Raw genomic sequence first — 20,602 nt, 5'->3', positions numbered from 1 at the left:
CTTCTCATCGACAGGTCTGAGCTCTGGTGGAGCTGGCACATCTATCAATATGCAAACAGATCTTTAAGGGAGTTATAGTAGGTAGTTTAACACAAGAGTGTAAAAGGGACCTTCGCGTAACGTTAGCAAGCAGCAGTCAGTGGCCGCGGTCACAGTTGTCCTTTTCAGACGATGTCAAATCTAGCAGGAATCCATAAATAAACTACACAGAGTCCCTAAACACACCTACAAAATGATTACATTCATGCAAACAAGTTTTTTGTTTTTGCTAGTTTTAATACTTTAACACACTGATAAGAACGTCAAGTTTGTATACATCCGGGTCAGTAATCTCTGAAAATGAAATAGAAAGTTAGAACATCCTGTATTATAATACCCTGGATATTCAGATCCGCCTGTCTAAAACCCCATCTACATGGTTAATGCTTTTCATTAAGTGAGTAAGAACATCAGCTTAATGTAACTGCACAAATCCTGGCTTGCAATAATGAGCACTTGGAAGTGGGATATATTTCCAGTATATTCTGCCCTTTTCCATCTGAACACAGGCTTATCTAACATCCATTTAACCAAATAATCAGCTGAGAAGAGGCTCTGATGGACAAGCAAATGACTTGAATGTATGTGCCTGATGCAGCTTTCTCACAGTTTTGTGTTTTACACAGCATCTAGTTACGTCAGTGAGCAGATTTCTGCTGATCAGGCACTACACTGCTGTGGGCTGCTGCAAGGTGACCCTAGTACTTCCTAGACCTCTCACGCAACCGCAAAGGATGTAATATTTAGAGATCTCACCTGAAACACTTCATGTTCCAGCAGCATCCCAAAGAGAGACTGTAGTCCAGTCTGAGACATGAAAAAACAACAACATTTAGTCATTTTGTCCATTTATTCTAATAAGTCAGCCTATCTTACAAAACCTGATAATATTCAAGATGAAATCTATGGTTTAATATTCACTAGTACTTGTACATTGTAGCTCTGTGCTTAGGTAAATTACAGTGTCAAGAAATGTATATAAGTGGTAGCAAATTTAAGCATTAAACATAGCGGAACATTCATTCTTTCACTGTGCAGCAGAAAGCAAAAGCCTTTAAAGAAGCAGTGGCAGTACATCAGAAAGGTTTGAGGACAACTAACATCCAATCCATCTTATTTTCAATTAAACTTGGAAAGTGGATTTTCTTTCCTGTGAGCAGGGTTTCATAATCATAAATCTGTCAGAAATGATTGCAATTAAGGCTTTTTAATTATGCAACCAAATTGACTCCAAACCTGCTGTTTACTGTTACGCATATACAATTTGCACATAAGTAAAATTTGACTTAACATTCATAAAGTAGAATATACAGCTCTCAGTCAACAAAAATATCAAAGTGTGAATAAAGGTAATAAACCATCCAGTCTAAAAGACTTCAGGAAAACAAAAAAAAAATGTTTGTGCTTATTCAACCACAACAGAAATACATACCACCTCACATCACATAAACAAACACAAAATATTAAAACATTCAAAGGATAAATAAACATCAATAAAAGTGTTATTGGACCTGTGCTTGGCCATTTGTGTCAGTTCAGGATTGTGAAAGCTCTACTTATAGTTGGTCGTAGTTTCCAGTTCTTCAAACAGTTATTTGTTTGGGGTTAAAATCTATTGTATCAAAAGCCATGTGAGCTTATATGTAACTCCAAGAGCCCAAAAATGAACAGGCTATAAGAGGATTTATTGCCAACCACAGGTTCAAACAAGATAGATGTGATTAAAATGTATATTCAGTGTTAAGGGGCAAAAACACTTCAGTTACAATTACATTCATTCTGCAAGTGGGCCCAGAGATCTTTGGGAAACGTAGTCTTTTTTTTCATTCATAGAAAAACACAAAAGGTGCAGTTGCACAACAGTGCATGAGTTGTTGTTTTTTTTCTTCTGCCCAGATAATGATGTTGAGGTTTATGATGGTCATGAGTTTGGCTGTTTACCATCGCCTTCAGCATCAGTATTATCACCAAGTTATCACTGCAAATGCACAAACATTGCATAAGGCATATGAAAAGAAATATATAGGCCAGCTGTATATTCAATTATAACTCTAGCTATATACATAGGACCATGAATACATGTTTAAGGCCTACTAGACCCTTTTATTCTGCCAGCAACTGGCTTGGCTGAATATTGTTTGGTATAGATGTGCACAAAGACAGACCCTTGGCCATGTGGAATGCTTATAGAGTTGGTCAACATTCAATGATAAGGTCATCATGGCTATCAGGAATCTGAAAGCTGAAAAACGTCAACAGTGACACTGAATCAGTAACATTGTCTTTACTTAAAAGGGGTACACCAGCAATTTAGAACTGCACTTCTATGCAGTTTAATCCCGAGGGATTAAATGTAGGATCCAGAAATGCTTGATACTACATTTCCCATAATACTTTCAGATAGATACCATCTTTCATTAGACCTCCGTGCCGTTAGAGCTGGGTGATATGGCCAAAATCTTCTATCACAATACAGGTCATTTCATATCTCGATATATATCATGATATAGTATGTTTTCTGGTAATTCAATAAATAAATAGTCTATACGAAATCACCCCGTATTTTTGTATACTCCTGTGTGAATTAAATACTACTAAAAAATAAATAAATAAATATAGTCCTATATCGCAGTATAAACGATATAGAAAAATCTATACAACATTTTTTATATCGTTTTGACGATATATATCGTCATATTGCCCAGCCCTACGTACTGTTAGTGTGTAATGCAGGGTTTCTGTTTAAAAAAAATGCCAACATACAATTTTTCCTTAGACATCCCCTCCTGAGGACTCCGCAGAGGATATTTCACAACAGGCAGTACGCTCCATGACGAGTAAACTGACCTTCATGTGTAAAATCAGTGGAGTACCCCTTTAACTGTGCTCCAAATAAACTTAGACAGACTGATCATTTAAGCCCTTGTAGTCAATATTAGAAAAGAACCAAAGCTAACCTGGGTCTTCATTCTATTTGATTTGCATCAACCTACATTATTAAACTTGTGCATTTAGTCTTCACATCCAATTTCACATGCATCGCGTTTTTTCTTCTCCCTTTGCCTGCAGGGTCCCTGATACAGGCCTCCTTGTCTCAGATCAATACATCAATACCCTTTCCTGCCACCCTTGACGGAGACAAAGAGACATTTCTAATGCATCTCAAATGATGCAGTAGCATGTACCAATCATGCGTATCTTGGGAGCAATTAAAATTGGAATATCTAAGTGCACATGATGACTTTACGGAAACCTTAGCAATTACGCAGTCAAACCATGTGCCTCTCTTGTAAACAGCCTTGCTTTTTTCTTCAGTGAGGTCATTAATGATAGGAGAGCAAACAAAGCACCATCAGGGATTCTGCATTTGCAGGAATCCCACTTCATTCAGTTAGAAAGTAGCACACATAGATGGATAAGAACATGCACTCACATCGCTATACATGCTTTTTTCCCCAACGAATGAGATTGAATGCCTGCCTCTCTGCCATAACCTTCGAATGCCAAAAATAGAAATCCCTGGTGTATTGGCTGCGCTTTCTACACACGCACAGCTGAAGCAAGGGATTGGTGGAGTAGCTGAATACAAGAGATACTTAGTCATTGCTAATCCAAATAGAAGAGAAATGTGAAGGAGAAGAATTAGGCCAAAAATGAGAGTGATCTATATGTAGAAATCAGGTCATCCACTAAATATGGGACAACGATGCAGAATTACTCATTAATATATCATATTAACCAAACAAACCGGTCGACTTTGACATTCAAACCCTGAATGAAGAAATATTGTCTAACTTCCTTATATGCCACAAAAAGCGGATTATATCAATGAAGCTATTATTGTGCACACTAAACTTGTGTCTTTCTATTGGGCAAAACTACAACTCTAAATAGCTTGCCATTGTTACATACAATGCCAAGACACAATCAGCAAACAGTGATGGCCCATGTTGGCTTTCCTTGCTAATGCATGCATGGCTTAACTTTAAGTGCAACTCCTAATCATCAAATAAATGAGCTGGTTCAACAAAAGCTTTTAGCAATAATATTTTTGACTACATAGCCAGTTCTAATTCATTTTGAATAAATGTTTTTAAATCCCCCAGGAGACCTCTACAGCTGTCTAGTATTGTTTTAGTTACAGTGCTCTGCTGGATACATTCTGTACGTTTGTGGAGGCGGATTTAGGATGGAGAGACGAGTGGTTGCTAGGTGACTGGATAAAAAGAGGCCACAGGTGGAACCGTCCCACCTTGAACTCCTCTCCTGCTTGCGTGCTTTCCCTCGATTATGCTGCCGAAAACAGGGGTTGTGGTAGTGGACGAGTGGTCACAGAGAAGCCAAGGCACGTTTTGTCTCAGCCATCTGAATTCCACACTTTGTGCATTTTCTCTTTTCCGGACTCGTTTCCATTTATCCCGCCTATTTACTGCTGCATCCTTGGTTTTATGTAACAGTGCAGCAATCCCTATTATAGCACCTCTTTCAGTGCTTTCTTCTGTCTATTCATCTCTCCCCCCGTCCCCCTTGAAAAGGTAAACATTACATAATAATGTAATCCTCATTGGCTTTTCATTCATTGCTGCATAAGTCAAGAGACATTACAACAAAGCTCTTGTTACCTCACAGGACAGTCTGAACCTCTCCTCCCACATCACCTGAAAAATGACTCATCCGATTCTATATCAATACACAATCTCTCCTCAAGTCCAACACCACACCAAACTGCAAGCAGCAAAAAAATCTTTAGACATAATACCACCCTTGCACTGGTCCTGGCTTGATTGGTTTGCTGACCAGAGAAGTACCTCCACCAAACAGGAAGCTGCTTAGTAGCATTTATGATTATTGTAGGCACGCTAAAGACCTGGAGGACCAGCCTCAGGATACAAGAGCAGAGAGGTGGAGACAAGAGCAGCCGTGTCAATGAGTGATAGCTTAAGAATGGAGATCTATCCTCCAAAAAGCACATTTCTAAAGCGATGGTGGAAATGTCTCTATTGTCCTATTTGAACTTCGAGGGCCAGGGGAGGCACGTGCGGAGTCCCAGCATGGAGGAGAAGACGATGGTGGGTCGATGTTTCTTGAACTTCAGGCCTTTCTTCAGCCGTTGGCTGTTCTCTACCACGTACAGCTCCCCCTGCTGGGCTGCACCAGATATCCGCGACACCACCTCCCCGTGAACCACCACCTCCTGCTCCGAATGCACAAACACCTGCCGGAGCTCCTCCAGCCGTCGCTCCATCTCTCTGATGACGCGTTGACGCTCCTCTACCTCCAGGAGGCGCCGTTTAGCCGCCTCGAACTCCATGCTGGAGCTGGGGGTCACAAGTTTGGAGGAGGGGGCCGTGGCGGAGGTGGACGGGGGTTCGGAACCGGTTCGCAGAGCCCCTGTCACCCGCCGGAAGTCTCCCATGGAAATGGAGCGCCTGGTGGCTGGAGAGGCCAGTGCCAGGAGAGCAGAGGCAGATGTGGAAGGTGGCATGGCTAATGGAGGAAGAGGGGGAGAAGATGATGATGGAGAAGGTGAGTCCGGTGGCTGGATATCAGGATGTGGGTCCTTGTTTTGAATAGCTTCTGCTATGCCTTCGGTTGAGTCCTCATCGTGGGTGTCTGTGTTTCTTTGTCGTCCCTCCATGGCCACTTGTTAACTCGTCCTGTGCTGCTGCTGTTGTCCTTGTCGTCGCTGTTGATGTTTTCCCCCTCGTCTTCCTGTGTCAGAGCGGAGAGCAGCCGAGCAGAGAGTGCGGAGATGTGCAGTGATCCAGCCTGGGAACTGCTCCATTCATTAATAAGAGATCTGAGCCGGGCATCTGAGTGGTTGTGCTGGGGAGGAGCCTCCTGGCAGCTCATTGGCTGCTGAACTCATGAGCATGTCAGCTGGTGATTGGGCAGCCAGCCTCTGTGCTGCTGATGCTGGCAGGCTGTCGTGTCCTCTGCTTGACTGTTTTGCTTCGTCGTCGTCATCTGGAGCTCTGCTTTGATCAGCTCTGCTCAGTCAAGCAAGGCAGAGTGAGGCAAGACATGCAGGTTTCTCTCCTCTTTGCTGATGCAGTTTGGCTCACTCTGTTCTTGTACCAGCTGGTCTCTTCATTTCCTTCTTACTCTTGCTCAGATGGTTGCCCCTAGCAACACTGTCTCGACATCAGATGGCAAGAGCAGGAGGGAGGGGCGATGCTCCAATTTCTCTCTCCCCTTTATCACCTTGCTGCTCAGCGTTATCACCCTTTCTCATTCCCTCCCTCTATTGACCCAGTTGGCACCTCAGCCTTCCCGCAAACTATATCTTCGTCTTTACACACAAGTCATAGTGGTGCACACACAGACACATGCACATTGATTTAGATTTTCTCAAAAACACTATACAATAGGTTACTATAGACATTCATGCTCTCATATTTTAGTACTCAAAGACTTGCTTTTGCTAAGAAACTGTTATTTGCTGCAAATCTGGTGGCTTAGATGAAAAAAAGATTCTAATCAAACGGAAATTTGATTTGTTAAATTGAATTCATACTATTCTCTGGCACAACACATAAAGTGCACTTATTTCTACAGATGTAGTGAGCATCAAAATATCTATCTATCTATCTAACACTTTTGCAAAAGGTATCCAATTTAAATGTTATTTTTAGGCAGTTTTTAAGTGGAAAGGAAAAGGTGAACTGAAAAGCCAATCTCTACACCCAGAGTCCCGTGATCTCAGGAGTCCAATTTTTTAGGAGCATTTAACCCAAATTAAAGCCGTTAATGTGTAATCCTCAATCTAAAAACCTTGAATGTCGCTCTGGTTCCCTGTTCTGTGCCCTACTGAAGGTGAAGTACACCTTGTTCTCATTCACATCGTTACAGCAGTGCTGCAACATGAACAAAATGAAACCTGAACTCCCGATTCACATCTGAATTGTTGCAGCAATAATGACTAGTTTCCACATTACAAATTCTGATAGAAAGCAGTTACATCATCATGATATAACACCTTGATGTTTTCTTCTTCCTTTTCCCCTGCTTGCTATAATATTATCCACTCCATTAGCAGCTAAACTCTCCCTCTCCGTCTAGACAAATATTGACTGGTTCTGCGGTGGCATTGCAGAAGTGATATGATAAGAGTATGAAGTATGACTCAGGATAAATACACTGCACATACACACAAGTGAAAAGGGCAACGCTGGAGCACAAGAAGTGATGTTTTAAATAACTGCCTTCAGCTAGAGGGAATCAAAACAACAAAGCTTTTAGCGGGTCAGAGCTTGTGTTCTGCACTCACACACATGCATATTTGAGTGTTCACTTAGCGCGTTGCTTTTATCTCAGGATTGGCATTGCATTAGCAGTAGCACTGACGGATCTCCTCCCTGCTTTTAGCTTTACTGATCTCTAGAGAGAAGATTGAGAGAGAGAGAGAGAGAGAGAGAGAAAGGCAGAGGAATACAAAGACAGAGAAGCAAAAGCAAGAACAAGGGAAAGTTGTACTTTATGTGGCTATAGAAGGAATAAATGACAGGGAACCCTAAAGACGTTCTTCAGGTCTTTATCCTACTGTGCTATTCAAAAAGACACAAAAAAAAGACCTTTACAAAAGGATATAAAGACAACTGTGCTGTTGTGGAGCAGCATGACAAAGGTAAAAAAGAATACGCATGTTGATAGAGTTAAATCTACACAATTTTGAAATATCAAAAAGTTCATGAAGCAGCTTTGATTTTGCATAGTATTTATCTGTGTATATGAAACACTGGATATGGATACTACTTTAAGAAACAAACACATTTTATGTTTAGAATACACACTGAAATTTCAGGTAACTTCGTGCAGCCTTACTTGCATGTATTGCACAATTTCCCTTAGATTTATACAGCTGTGCAATAAACGTGCCTGCTTGAGTGAGTAAAGATTTTGGGGATCAAGACAAGATGCTTCAGTGGAGTATTTTTATTAACATGATGCCCATTTTTGGAAGATTCTGGTGGTTGCGCAACATCTCGCAGTTAAAAACCACTCAGTCTAAACTAATCCCACATGGTGCCTGCAGAGCTGCACACACAGATTGCCATCATCATCATTGGCAAACATCTTGAGCAGCAGGACTTGGCCTGCCTGCAAACACAAAGATGCTTAACCAAAAAAAAACAAAAACGTTTTGTTATGACAAAGTCAAACACATGTACTTGGACACATTCTTCTACATTTACAAGCACACACACACACAGAAACACACAAAACAAGTTGTGTGGCCTCTTCATTTAGTGTGCAGAATTCATTTAAGTGTTTAAAAGCCTAATCCTTCCAAAATACAATTATCTCCAACTCCATTTCCATCTACTCCTCTCTCTCTTTATAGCTAAAATTGTGATGAAAGCCTGCTCTCAATCTCTCATACCACACACTCTGCTCCAGATTACTTTAATCTGTGTGCATTTGATGCGCATGTGGAGGAGTGAGAGCATCTGTGTGCCTCTCCCTGGTCCAGTCTACTTTTGGTTCAAATGACTGTGATTCAGTATTTTGAGTTTCCTTCAGCTGTTCATCTTAAGCAGCAGAGTTGTGTTGTGTCTATAGAACTAATAGTGTTGAAACTTGGCAGCAGTTATACTGCCGGTTGGAGACGTGTAACCATGGTAACCTGTGCCAACCTCATGTGACCAAAATGATGATTTGTGAGAATCTAAGTCTGAACTAAATAAATAAACATATATTACGCCTAGGAAAGTGAAATCTTATACTTGCAGTTAAATTGAAGCATTATTGATGTCATTACAGAGCTGTCTGTCAACGTCATGTTATGAACGTCGTTACTACCGCATTGCATTGTGGGATATTTACTGTATACCGCCATAGTGTCCAGCGTTTTCATACTGTAATATTTCACCGGAAATAGTATCCAATTCACGTACTATTGGTTTCATACTAAGGTTTCGGACATACTAAAATATCTCACGAAATAGCATGTTAGTATGGAATTTCAGACTCAACCACTGTTTCCTTATTGCTGATGTATGATATGTGATATGAAGTGTCCAAGGCAAAGATTGCTCTACGCATACACACGCTCAAAGATTGGATGCGTGTGTCTAACATCAGTGGTAAATACTGTACAGACTACATCATTTAGAAGACATTAAAGGAGCTAAGCTTTTACATTTAGGTATCTAGTTGCTCTGTTTGTCACTTCTGGGACTCTATAGCCAGAGTGCTTTTGATTAATGTTGGGTAACCTTCAGAGCTGGTGCAGATATCATATACATTGCATGTGCAAGGTCATATATCACATGCATCTAGTAACTGGACGACAGGTACACTGGCATGATTTCCTCCCAGTATGAACTGTGCGGCGTGTGTTGTATGTAGCAAAATAAGCAGTGGGTTACTATAAAAATGATTCATTACCCTTGAAGACATGATGTAGAGAGAGCAAGAGTGAGAGAAAGTCAATCTTAGGTTTAAGTGCTTGCCTATGCAATTTAACAGAACCACGGGGATGCTATGGGCAGCACTTCACAACTATAACTCACATCAGCCGAGAGAAAAACACAAACAAAGACCTTCTATTCAGATATTCAGCCCTGCTTGGACAGTATCCTGTTACAGCTCAGATCAGACAAGGATCCACTCTCACATACACCCACACACACCCTTCTTACAAACACACAAGCCTCCATTTGAGCAGAGCAGCTTCAGCTGACATCTGCAGTAAACTGAGAAGACAGACCCCAGATAAAAACCTGCACTACTTTTATTCTCTTTCGAGACAGGAGACAGATGATGGTGATGATGCTAGTTTTCCACTGTTCCGTAATCAATATCAGCAGCCTTGTTCTGCTGCAGCAGGCTGAGTCAGTGGGTCTGTATGTGAGTGTGTGTGCGTGTGCGTGTGTAAAAAACAGCAGGAAATCATTCACTGCAGTGTGAATTACTGGTACGGTGACGTCAAAGCACAGAGAGCAGAACCCAATGGGAGTATGAATGTGTGTCAGCATATAGATCATTAATTTAAGACTGTTTTTCTCTTGGACATGATCGTGTACAGGACATCTTTACAGCATAAATCCTTTCAGTAGAATACAGGCCAGCTGCAGACCAGCTGTTACTGTGTGACTTATGTAAGCGTGTGCTGCTGTGCATACAGAGGCATGTGGTGATACTACGAGTTGATACTGTAAAGCAGAATTTGCTGCAATGGTTCATCATGGTGTTACAGTGTTTGCATGCTGGAGGAAAGAGAGAGCAGGAGGAGGAGGAGGAGGAGGAGGAGGAATAACATGACAGTTAAAAGGCTGCAGGCAAGAAGAGACCGATGGAGCGACGCTGAAGCAGAGTGTCATTTACATACAGATATTGTAAGCTGTCTGCATTGTGCATGTATAAATATAATTATCAATTTGCATTTAACATGATTGTGGCAGATAGTCATGTGAAACTATCCTTTAAAGAGGAAATATTTTCATTTTCAATCAGTATGTTACCACACTGGTAATACAGTGGTTAAATAAAGAGCCATGGTCAGTGCTGAGTGCCTTGACAGAAAAGCATTTAACTAGATGGGCCAGGATTCATTCAACTTTTACATAAAAACAAACTTGCACTTTATCTCCCTCCAGTGACCAGCTGTGGAAACACACCAAGCTGTGGGCTCACAATAAAGGAAGGAGCTGAGGGGTCAGATAAACAGGTACGTAATAGGGACGCACTGATCAAGTGACATCTGTAACAGCCGGCACTTGAACTTCACGGCACCTAGATGGAAGTGACGGGGGTGGAAAAATCAGAGAAAAGAAATTTGGAAATGAGGATTACAAGAGGATTTAAATAAAAGAAAGAGGAGTAGTAATTCAAGTGATTCCAGTGAGGCAATGAGAAACGAGGAGACGTATCTTGTTGGGATGATTGCTGTTACACAAAGAGACAGGATTTTCAAGGATCCACACCTGGTTGGAAAGTTTGTTGAAGGAAAACTTTGGAGTTGTGCGATTGGTCAGGATCACAAGAAGTGGGATGGCTATAAATGAGTGTGCTTCAAAGCTCCACAGAGATAGAGCCTGTGAGATTAGTGAAAACAGAGATTACAGCAGTTTGTCTTGCTTCCCTCTCGGGTCAGAAGCAAGGAAGAAGGGAGTGGCAAGTGGCGTGCCGATGTCAGTAAAACCCGAGTCTTTTCGGGATATTGCTGGCGTTTGTGAGGCACGGAGACTGACAAGATTGCAAGACGGGGAGAAGGAGGACAGTCATTTGTTGTGTTTGACTTTTGAAAGGGAATTGCCGGAAGTAGTGTCCCATGAATATGTGTCTAACAGGGTGAGGCCATATGAGAGGGTTCCTCCTCTCAGATGTTTCTGCTGTCAGGAATATATCAGAGCAGTACGTAGGAGTCATAAGATGTGGGAAGTTACAATTGCCGTGAGGAGGAGTGCAAAACAGAAGAAGAAGAGCAAGCAAAGTACCTGCACTGTGAGGGAAATCACCATGCGCGATCAGCACAGTGTCCTAGGAGAATGAAGGAATTGAAAGTGAATAAGATCAGAGCTGGAAAGAGATTGTCATACGCTGATGCTTCTAAGAGAATGGAGTGTAACGACAAAAAGGTGGCAGTACAAGAGGAACCGGAGCTGATGAGAATATCTGCATGGACAAAAGAGGGTCTTTGGGATTTATTGCAATGGTTATAAATTGTGCCGCTGAAATACAGGGGAAGTCGGAAAGCATTAAAATGATGCTGTACACTACCAGGAGATATTTAAACGTTGTGGACATATCTGGAAAATATCTAGATACACTGAGGGGAGGATTTGTACCAACTCAGGCAACTGGGTGTGGGTTATAGATTGGGCAATGTTAAAATGTTAGGTGGTGGTAACGCAACTCATGGATAACAACTGTCATTAAACTCAACAGAAGAAGAAGGATGCACTGATCTAGCTTGTTCCCTCCTGATACCAATTTTGCTACCTCAACTATAGTGTATCTGCAGATACCAAGATATTGATTTGATACCAGTGCTCTTTTTTTCTGAATTTAGATATGTATACCTCACTGCCCGGAACTACTTGGAATATCTTTCATGTAATGTAACATGAGGTCAGGGATTGCTATGGCACTAAACACGGCGTCTGTGGCCCACCATGACTGAATGAATGTAACCGATCAGCAGCTTTTTATAGAATGACGTTCACATTTGATATGGATCATTAATGTCATGGCCGATACCCGATCCACTTAAAAAGGTCAGTAACAAAGCACTGATCCGGTTTATTGAATCGTGTGGTCCAGGTACATAAACAATTTCTTCCTTCTTCTCTGCCATAATAAGAGCTGGTTAACAAGAGGAAAGGTCATGAAGCCAGAACAGACTAACCTGCCATCCATTCAGGACTTAGACATGTCCAGAGTCAGGAAACATCCCAGCAGACCCTTCACATGACCTGTTCAAACCAGACACAAAGGCCACCGTCCATCACTATGATGAACAGTTAACATCAGTCTCATATTGTCAGAACAATCCCAGTGCAACAATAACCCTGTAACACTAAACATAGACTGTAAATGATTTACTGTATAGTTTAAATACACATTGTTTTAACATGCACATATTGCACCATTGCCTTACTGTTTACAAAGTTCATTGTTGTTTAATTCCTTTTGTGTACACAATCACATAGACTACCTGGCCAATAAAGCTGATTCAGGTCAATAGTAAAAATGTAGTTTACACGCTCCACAGATTGTACACATAAAGGTTAGTTTGTGGATGAGGAGGAGCACAAATCAGTGGCATTTATAGGTGGAAACATGGTGGGGGAGAAAAATACTTTGCACAGATGCAAAAGCAGAAAATGACATTTGACACAATGCGCACATAATCGTGCACAGTTTAACAAAGCTGATAATACAACCAGACACATACCTGTTCTCCTCAATTTGCTTTTATACTCCTCAGTGTCAGTCAATTTGGGCAACGTTAGCCATGTTAGCTCTGCAGACCTGGCCCACTTTAAACGTGCTGTCATGCTGCTTTCAGTGATCCTCTCAGAAAGATGCTTGAGATCCTTTTTTTTCCTGAACCTCTCCACATTAAATCTCATTATTTGTAACCAGTTGTTTGGTATATAACATATCCCACGGTTGGTGGGCACCGAGGTGCTTAATATCAAGTTTTTCTTCCAAAACTTCTGCCAAGTAGAGCAAAAAACAACAGGACCTGGCAAACAACAACAGGACCTGGCAAACAGGCCTAGTTAATCAATCAACTGCAGCTGAGCAACAGGCAATCAGTTGCACGTGTCATCCGCTTTAGGCTCTGGGCATGCGCAGTGTTGTTTACAAACACTCGGGCACACATAGAGGCCTCTCCAGCTGAGGGCAATTAAAATTAAAACACCATTGTATAATAATGATAAATAACAGCACATTTACCCAAGCCCACATCTACCCAATCTGCTGCTTAATTTTTTTTAATGTTTCTTATGGGCTAATAGGGGTAAAGGTTGTTTTTTTTTCCTCTCTGAATACATTAAAATAATTAAAAATAATCTGGCCAATTTTATTATTGTCCTTTATTTAACCAGGTTAGTCCCATTGATATCAAAGATCTCTTTTTACAAGGGAGACCTGGCCAAGTTAGCAGCAAGACAGGTATAGTGAAAGTAACAGACAACACATAAATTAACATTAAAACTTGCTCATACAAAACACTTGCACACAGACAACCTTGACTACAGCGCTTTCACCAGAGCTTTAAACTCATTCAAGGTAACTAAGCTTTGAAGTTGAAGATCAGATTGTACATTATTCCAAGCAGTAGGTGCCGAAAACCTAAAAGCGTTCTTTCCCAATTCAGTCTGTACTTTGGGAACAACAAATTGCAAAATGTCCATAGAACGAAGATTACGACTTCCAGTTTTCCTTTTTAAAAGAATCTGGGGCCCTTGCAAATATGGGGCCTCTAGGCTGAAGCCTAGGCCAGCCTGTGCAAAATGATACGTACTTGTATTTTGAGTTTCTAATAGAACATGTTTACATAATTTAATGTTCAAAAAACACTTTATTTTTTTTAAATTTTTCTCATATGTTCAAAAAACACTTTATTTTCTCTACTGCCCCTCCCTCTGGGCTGAACAGAACCAAACTCTTGGGACTTCGCTCCAGCTCCGCTCTAACTATAGCTTTGTTTGAGGGCGTGCCAAAACTAGCCATTATGCAAATGTGTTACTTTGTGACATCACCATGTTACTGAAGAAGTGTTTCTGTTGGAGAGAGTAACTTCCTTTGGCATGGACTTTGGGCTTTATAACTTTGCAGAACTTTTCCATGTGCAAAAAAACCCAATTACGTATTAAAGGAAAGGGGTAAAAGCATAATAGGTCCTCTTTAACAAATATAGCGCTTCCTGTAATATGAAAATTGCAGTAAGCCATATTGCGATTTTGATAAATTGTGCAGCCCTATTAGTTAATAGTCAGGTTATCTCAGTCTCTGTCGGGAAGCTGGTTGCTGCTGGATCTGTGAATAGTGAGTCCCCTCACTTTATGGCAGTGCAAAACACCTTTAGGCACAGCTAAAACAGAACACGAGACAGCTTGTCGTAGCAACTGAATTTTTAATATTTGTAAGATATAAAAATCTCCATCTTTATCATACAATAACATCTTAACCATAAATTTAGTCAAAGGAGGGATAATTTTGCCACCAAACAAGATTTATAACATAACTTTGATCCCTTTTGAGGTAAGACAGCTGGTTCATTGATTATTTAGCCACACAGGTCTTCCCTTCTGCACACATACAGGCGGTTTGGTTTGTTCATCAAGTAAGACATTCTGCCTCACCTGTAGGTCCAGGCACCGAGCTGAAAGCAGGACCTTTAATGTGAAGCTACTTACAGTGAGACACATTTACTCTTCTTTAGGACATCTCAAATTGAGGGTCAATAAAATGAAAACATGTTGTATAATCAACGGAATGATTCAAATATCATGCATGAAAGAGTTAAACACGAGACAGCTGAAGGCCTGTGTGATATTAGCAACCAGTGATTTGACAGTTTTTAAGTGTTGGAGTGCTCAAATAAAGACAAACTCCGTCTTTATTCCCTTTCACATCCCAAAAAAACAGAAGGAAAGACCTATATGGCTTCAAGTCCACAGACTGTGATGTCCTCAGCGTGTCTTTCACTATTTTTAATCACCACTTTCTTTGGACAAAAAGAAAAAAACAAAACAATCAACAACAAAAGCAGCCAACACAGGAAACAGCATTCAATATGCATTATTCAAGAAACACAGTGGGAAAGAAAATGAAAAAATAAGAAAAAAAAAAAAAGCAAATATAGAATTTTAACATGCCACATTGTTCCTTGGGCAAGTTTTCTTTCACAGAAAGCCACCTATTTTACTAGTTTTTGTAGTAATAAAAAATAATAATAGACATCTCAAATGGTTGCCAGCAGAGAAAAGGGAGCAGAGAGAAACAAGGAAGCCACATGACATCATCACGTCACCGGACCATGCACATGACCCTGCAGCATCCTGCGAGACAGTACAGACACACGCACACATACTGCAAGTCATGCAACTGACACACACGCGCACACACACACACACACACACACACACACACGCACGCTTTCTGTAAAACAAAACACAAGCATAGATTGACATTAATCAAAACATCAGCATTTGACATTTCCCAGAATCCACGTGTTCTGGCTGTACCAAAGCCAAAGAGAGGCATTTATGGCGGAAATGTTTAATATTCATGTAAATAATGCTCTTTCAAAAAAAACATTTAACAGCAGTTGGACAGTACTGTGGTTTTTGCGCTGTCGGCACAGGTTGATTTGGCAGCACACCCGGTGATATAAAGCTCATCAACTTTACAAAAGAAAGACGGACAACAAAACAGGCGGACAGTCGGGCGTGCAGCAAGCTGGATGACAACCAATCACAGCAATGATGAGGAGAGAAAACTTTCATTGTCACAATCGGAAACATGGCTGCATGGACTCTGTGGCCAGTCATGCACAAACACACTCACACACACACACACATACAGCACTAATACATCTGCCAAAAACCTGCAGCCATTTTTATTTTTTTGCCCTCATCGCCCCCATCTATCTTCACGATCTTTTTGCTAGTCCGAGGAGACTGGCTGACAGCAGCTGACGAGCCTGAACAAGGAGGATGACAGCAAGAGCAGGACAACTGATTTCACAAGATGGGGGCAGGACCACAGTCAGTGTTCCTTGGCTGGTAGAGGCGGGTGGTGTCCCTGTGCAAGCTGACTGGGTGGTTGGAGCCAGGTGATGCGGTTTTGGTCAGTCTCCAGTGAGCCGATTGGTTGTTGTGAGTCTCTACAGGGAGGTGGAGGGAAGCTTCTTGACGCGCCGCTGAGCTAGGAAGGAGCTCTCGATGGGCTTGAGCTCTGGAGTGGGTTGGGAGCTCTTCAGGGCTGAGTAGGTGGCCGCCATCGCACCCTGTACATAAACAACAGCATGGTGATTTGCAGCCCAAATGACCAAGTATACAAAATGTGGATATAAAAAAAAGAATTCAGCAGCAATTTACAGTAATTTTAAGATCTGTTACCTTGACCAGTTTGGGGTCCTGGTGTGGGAGCTGGCTGTTGGGTAGTTTGTCTCTCTGGACAATCCAGGGATGTTTGAGGACCTGCTTAGCAGTCAGTCTCTGATGGGGGTCCACATGAAGCATCTTGGACACAAGGTCCTAAAAGGACACCACATTGTAGAAACCTGAACAAAATATTTCTTAACACTCCATAAGGTATTTGAACTGTGCACACTTTTTTGAGATATGTTCATTTCTATAAGCAGATTTAGGCGTTTTCCTAGTTACTTTACGTTTCGCACGTAAAGTGCGTACAGCGTGATGGCGCAGAAGACAGAAGTCTTAGCTTTCTGCTGCAAAAAAAAGAATGAATGCTCTAGCTATTATGGTTTTTACATTAGATTGATTTAAACAGGGTCATGCTGCAAACAATGATCTGCCGCAACCAGTGGAAGGTCCATTTTTAAAGGGTTAAATATGAAATTGTGACAGAAGGAGAGCTATCTCCGAGGAACATGAGCGAAGGCGCTGTCAGTCAGATTTATAGCTCTACCTTGGCAGCGTCAGACACAGTGTCCCAGTTGCCTCCTTTCAGACTGAAGTGACCGTTGCCTATCCTGACCAGGATCTCATTTGGGGTGTCCTCCGGTCCGTTGGCAAATGGAGTAAAACTGTTGGAAGAAAAGGAGATAGAGGACAAAGTGAGTACGAAGAGCAGCGAGAAAGAAAGATCTCTTCAAGGAAAGAAGATTTCAGTGTTGGTATTCACCCGGCCAGCATGGTGTACAGTAAGACTCCCAGACTCCAGATGTCACATCCTTCATCGTAGCCCTGACGCTTCAACACCTGCAATGACACACATCTCATTACACCGTCTAACACTGTAAAGTTTCATTCGAGGCATGAGACTGTAAAAGTGACTCCGCTCACCTCAGGAGCTACAAAGTTAGCAGTGTAGCACGGGGTCATCAGCAGGCCGTTGTTGGCACGCAATTGCTTAGCGAAGCCAAAATCGCAGATCCTGATGGACTCTGGATTCCCCGACTCATCGACGTAGAGGATGTTGCTGGGCTTCAGGTCTCTGTGCACCACCTGGAGGATGAAAGAAAATCGGATGGAGTAAATAGACAGTACAGAGCAGATAACTGGGGCACGATAAAGGAAAGCAACAGAAAACGGGATACTGTATGATGAGATATTAATAAGAAGAGGGAGCAAGGGAGGGCCTGAGGAACATCTTGTAGATCTAAATGTTGCCTCGAAGAGAGAAATAAACTATTTATTTGGAGCCTAACAGTGTGCAGATGTCCAACAGTGGTTTAATCACACAGATGTTTTGTCCCAAGAAGGCACTGTTCGTATTCCTACTTGTCCTCACCCCCTGTGAGTGCAGGTACTCTGCAGTCTTGGTGATGGTGTGCAGCACGGCGCTGGCCTCTCTCTCCGAAAAGAACTTCTGTTTGAGGATCCGATCCAGCAGCTCTCCTCCGCGCATCAGCTCCGTCACCATGAACACCTGCTTGCCGTTGTCGTACACCTGAGACAGAAACACACATGCATCATCACATCACCAACCGTGACATTCGGCACACTCACTGTAATGTCCAATAGTGTGATATTTAGTGCGTGCTTTTATACTCACATCCTTCAGTGTGATGATGTTTGGGTGCTGTCCATATCGAAGTAGAATCTCAATCTCCTCAGAGGGGTCTGTACTGGTCTTGTCAATCATCTGTCAATCACAATATATTGATGATGTTTCAGTTATAGTATACATTAATAAGATACCGCCCTGATTGTTGTGCGTTGTTGTACTGTAGCTGCACTTTCATGTGCGTGTCACAGTCACTCTTTTTCTTCTATATGTTAAGGGTGGGAAAAAAAATGTAAACAGAATAGTATCGCAATATTTTGCGTGGCAGTATTGATACACGCACGTCAAGTATCAATCTTTTATTATATAAACTATTAACCTCTTAACAATCCAAGGGGTTGTAGCGGGCTGGTTGTAGCTAGAGTGACGATACTGGTATCATATGAAACTAGAAAACCTAAGGAATCGATTGGTACCAACCATGTCATATTAGCTTTTCAGGAAGAACGCCAAGTAACGCTCCAAAGTTACGCTAAATTTTGGCGAGGAAAAACTGGCATGGCCATTTTCAAAAGGGGTCCCTTGACCTCTGACCTCAAGATATGTGAATGAAACCTCTGAGATGAACAGAGTGGAAACTGTATCTCATTAGATAAAACAGATGTTGACAAACTGCATAATTTGAAGTTGAAAAAAGGCAACAAATCGCAATATATCTTATCACAATACTCCCAATAGGATCGTATCTTGATAATATCGTATTGTGGCGATTCCCACCTCTAAAATATTGTGTGTTCGTACCTTGACAGCGTATTCTGTGTTGGTGGCTTTGTGAATACATCGTTTACAGACAGAGAAGGAGCCCATGCCGATGTCTTCCTTCAATACGTAGCCGTCGCTGAACAGCAGGTTCTTCCCGTGTAATTGCTGCAGAGGAAGAAGAGCGCTGATGAGCAAAGGTGAGGAGGAATGTGAGAGCTGATGAGGTGAGGGATGTTCATGGTGGGTTTCCGGAAGGAGTTGAATCTATTTTTAACTTGCAACATTTTTTTCCTCATCTCGCTTGTTGCAAATCTGTCTCTCTCAATTCAGCAGAGTTAATCACTGCTCCTGCTATGCGTGAAACAGGATCTGAAGCCATGTACCTCCTCTGTTAAGTCATTTCATTCCCTCATCTTCTCCCTGTCTGCCTGACACATACCTCGCACATCTGTCTTTTTTCCCCTCTTTCTTTAGATATCTGTAGTTTATGTATTCAGTGACGAATCCAACACAGTAAAAACAGTGGTGGAATGTAACTAAGTACATTTACTCAAGTACAAATTTGACTTACTTTTACTTTACTTGAGTATTTCCATTTTTTGCAACTCCTACTTCTAGCCCACTACATTTCAGAGGTAAATATTGTACTTTTTACTCCACTACATTTATTTGACAGTTTAAGTTACTAGTTAATTTTTACATAAAAAAAAACAAATATTGAGAAAACATTATTTATTTAGGGCTGCCCCCTCTTAGTTGATTAGTCGATATTTAACTATAACTATTTGAAAAGCTACAAGCTACACAAGCATGTCATCTCTGCTGTGTGAAAAACATGCATCTCCAAAATATCAAGTACTTCGGCTCCAAGTCTTTTTAGGTAATTATAATTTATTAAACATGAAAATGACCAAACTGAAAATGACATAATATAATATATATATATATATATATAACATAATAATATGAAAGGAGCCATTCTGCATAATGAGTACTTTACTTTTGATACTTTGAGTACATGTTGATGCTAATACGTTTGTGCTTTTTCTTAAGCAACACTTTGAATTCAGGACTTCTACTTGTAATGGAGTATTTTTAGACTATGGTATTTCTACTTTTACTTAAGTAAAGGATCTGAGTACTTCTTCCACCCTAGCCCCTGAGTAAAAGTAAGAAAATCACTAGATTTTTAGACTTGCCTTAAACTGGATCTCTTTTTTATTTCATTCAAATGAAAAAACCCCACTGTGAAGTAAATACTTATTCTAACCTGGACCACTGGGTGCGGCGGGGGCTTGATTGGCTCCGCTGAACCTTCCTCATCCAACAGAGTCGACGCGATAAAGCTGAAGCCTCTGAAGAGCTGGTGAGCTCCGGCGCTGGGGGGCACGCCGGGGGAGTCTGGGAGATAATGAGGAAAGTCAAAGTATTGAATGAAGGGAGGTGTGCGTCTTGGAAGTGATGGAGATGTCCGTGTTCAAATACGCCATTGCAGTAAACCAATGCTTTCAAGCTCATGTATTTTTTACGAGCACTGCTATAATAAAGTGTTATTGCATCTTGACGGTGCTGTAATCACAACTGTGTCTCCTTTAAACAAAAAACACCCTGTATTGATTTTTTTTTAAGCTGAGAGAGGAAAAAT

The 20,602-nt window shown here is 41.4% G+C and overlaps 2 protein-coding genes and 1 long non-coding RNA gene across 8 annotated transcripts in view; all 3 read right to left on the bottom strand.

Annotated features, from left to right (window-relative positions):
- Positions 1-1,877: 1,877 nt before the first annotated feature.
- On the bottom strand, positions 1,878-13,082 carry LOC141783297 (uncharacterized). The gene is made up of 3 exons (XR_012597245.1): positions 12,941-13,082; positions 12,392-12,458; positions 1,878-2,017 (listed from the first exon to the last, which is right to left on the bottom strand). It is a non-coding gene; the product is annotated as an uncharacterized LOC141783297 (long non-coding RNA).
- LOC141783296 (uncharacterized) lies at positions 4,900-5,820 on the bottom strand. Its single transcript, XM_074660516.1, has one exon. The coding sequence runs from the start codon at positions 5,675-5,677 to the stop codon at positions 5,045-5,047; it is 633 nt and encodes a 210-aa protein (XP_074516617.1). The 5' UTR covers positions 5,678-5,820; the 3' UTR covers positions 4,900-5,044.
- A 1,533-nt stretch (positions 13,083-14,615) lies between the features above and the next one.
- The window catches only part of rps6ka1 (ribosomal protein S6 kinase a, polypeptide 1), a 60,080-nt gene continuing 54,093 nt past the window's right edge, over positions 14,616-20,602 (bottom strand). For all 6 annotated transcript variants that reach the window (XM_074660510.1, XM_074660511.1, XM_074660514.1 and 3 more), the window contains 9 exons: positions 20,228-20,358; positions 18,997-19,122; positions 18,244-18,333; positions 17,980-18,138; positions 17,532-17,693; positions 17,371-17,447; positions 17,155-17,272; positions 16,623-16,760; positions 14,616-16,510 (listed from right to left, as the gene is read on the bottom strand). In XM_074660510.1, coding sequence (XP_074516611.1) covers positions 16,388-16,510; positions 16,623-16,760; positions 17,155-17,272; positions 17,371-17,447; positions 17,532-17,693; positions 17,980-18,138; positions 18,244-18,333; positions 18,997-19,122; positions 20,228-20,358 — 1,124 coding nt within the window. In that variant the 3' untranslated portion in view covers positions 14,616-16,387. The remainder of the gene's footprint in view (positions 16,511-16,622; positions 16,761-17,154; positions 17,273-17,370; positions 17,448-17,531; positions 17,694-17,979; positions 18,139-18,243; positions 18,334-18,996; positions 19,123-20,227; positions 20,359-20,602) is intronic.

Source organism: Sebastes fasciatus, chromosome 15 (assembly GCF_043250625.1).
Source record: "Sebastes fasciatus isolate fSebFas1 chromosome 15, fSebFas1.pri, whole genome shotgun sequence".
Taxonomy (NCBI): Eukaryota; Metazoa; Chordata; class Actinopteri; order Perciformes; family Sebastidae; genus Sebastes; species Sebastes fasciatus.
Note: the sequence above shows the minus strand (reverse complement) of the source record. Positions and strands in the feature narration are given on the sequence as shown.

What these genes read in the sequence shown, in the direction of transcription:
- LOC141783296 (XM_074660516.1), bottom strand. Translation starts at nt 5,677, where the DNA reads ATGGAGGGACGACAAAGAAACACAGACACCCACGATGAGGACTCAACC.